Consider the following 994-nt stretch of genomic DNA (forward strand, 5'->3'; position numbering starts at 1 on the left):
GTCCATTAGAGGATCACACACTTGCCCTTCTCCACCCAGGGGTTGGCCCGCATCAGCTCTGGGTTCAGGAACGGGTCGTCACACACGCACCCCTCGATCCACTTCACCAGTCTGGGGGGGGGGGGGGGGGGTTTGAGTTAGGACAATCATTCTGTTTCAAACACATTGTATGTGGGGGTGTGTGTGTGTGTGTGTTAGTGCCTGTGTGCGTGTGCGTGTGCGTGTGTGTGTGCGTGCGTGCGTGCGTTTGTGCCTATGTGTGTGTCTGTGTGCGTGCGTTTGTGCCTGTGTGTGTGTGTGTGTTCTGTGTGTGTGTGCGCGTACTCACTCAGTCACTGTGATAGATGATTTCTCTCTGCTGATGGCCAGCTGGTACTGCAGACTCTCTACCTCCCTCTTCATCTGTGGAACATCTAACTCATCCATGATGCTACTGTACACACACACACACACACACACACACACACACACACACACAACAACAACAACAACATGTTTATTTAACTGTGCTCATATTCGCTGTTTTCTAATTGTACATTAAAACATAAAAAGACTTCTCTGTTCTGGAGTCGTGCACACGCGCACACACGGTGCAGACAGGGAGCGCTAGATCGATACATCTCTGGAGCTGATAGCTCTCCCTACCCCCCCCCCACCCTCTCTCTCTCTCCCCCCCCACCCTCACTCTCTCCCTCTCCACTCACTCTCTCTATCTCTCTCTCTTCCCCCCCACCCCCGCTCTCTCTCTCTCTGGATAAGTAGGTCGCGTGCCTTTTAGTAGGCCACCATCAGCATCCGCTCGTTACATCCGCGGTACCCGTTAAGAGCCGGGTGCCCCTATAGCCAATAACATCCTGTGCGTGTATATGTAGAATACTACTATTATGATTATTATGATTATGATTATTATGGTTATTATTATTATTATTATTATTATTATTATTATTATTATGCTCTTCTCACTCAAACAGCATCACGGTTTCTAAAGCTCGTG

The 994-nt window shown here is 49.3% G+C and overlaps 1 protein-coding gene across 1 annotated transcript; it reads right to left on the reverse strand.

Annotated features, from left to right (window-relative positions):
- Window positions 1-5: 5 nt before the first annotated feature.
- On the reverse strand, window positions 6-426 carry LOC308149591 (guanine nucleotide-binding protein G(I)/G(S)/G(O) subunit gamma-13-like; the record flags this gene model as incomplete). Its single annotated transcript, XM_080522456.1, has 2 exons — window positions 6-111; window positions 329-426. The coding sequence occupies 2 exons, from the start codon at window positions 424-426 to the stop codon at window positions 6-8; spliced, it is 204 nt and encodes a 67-aa protein (XP_080378582.1).
- Between the last annotated feature and the right edge of the window lie 568 nt (window positions 427-994).

This window comes from Nansenia antarctica (assembly GCF_963989245.1).
Source record: "Nansenia antarctica genome assembly, chromosome: 2".
NCBI classification, from domain to species: Eukaryota; Metazoa; Chordata; class Actinopteri; order Argentiniformes; family Microstomatidae; genus Nansenia; species Nansenia antarctica.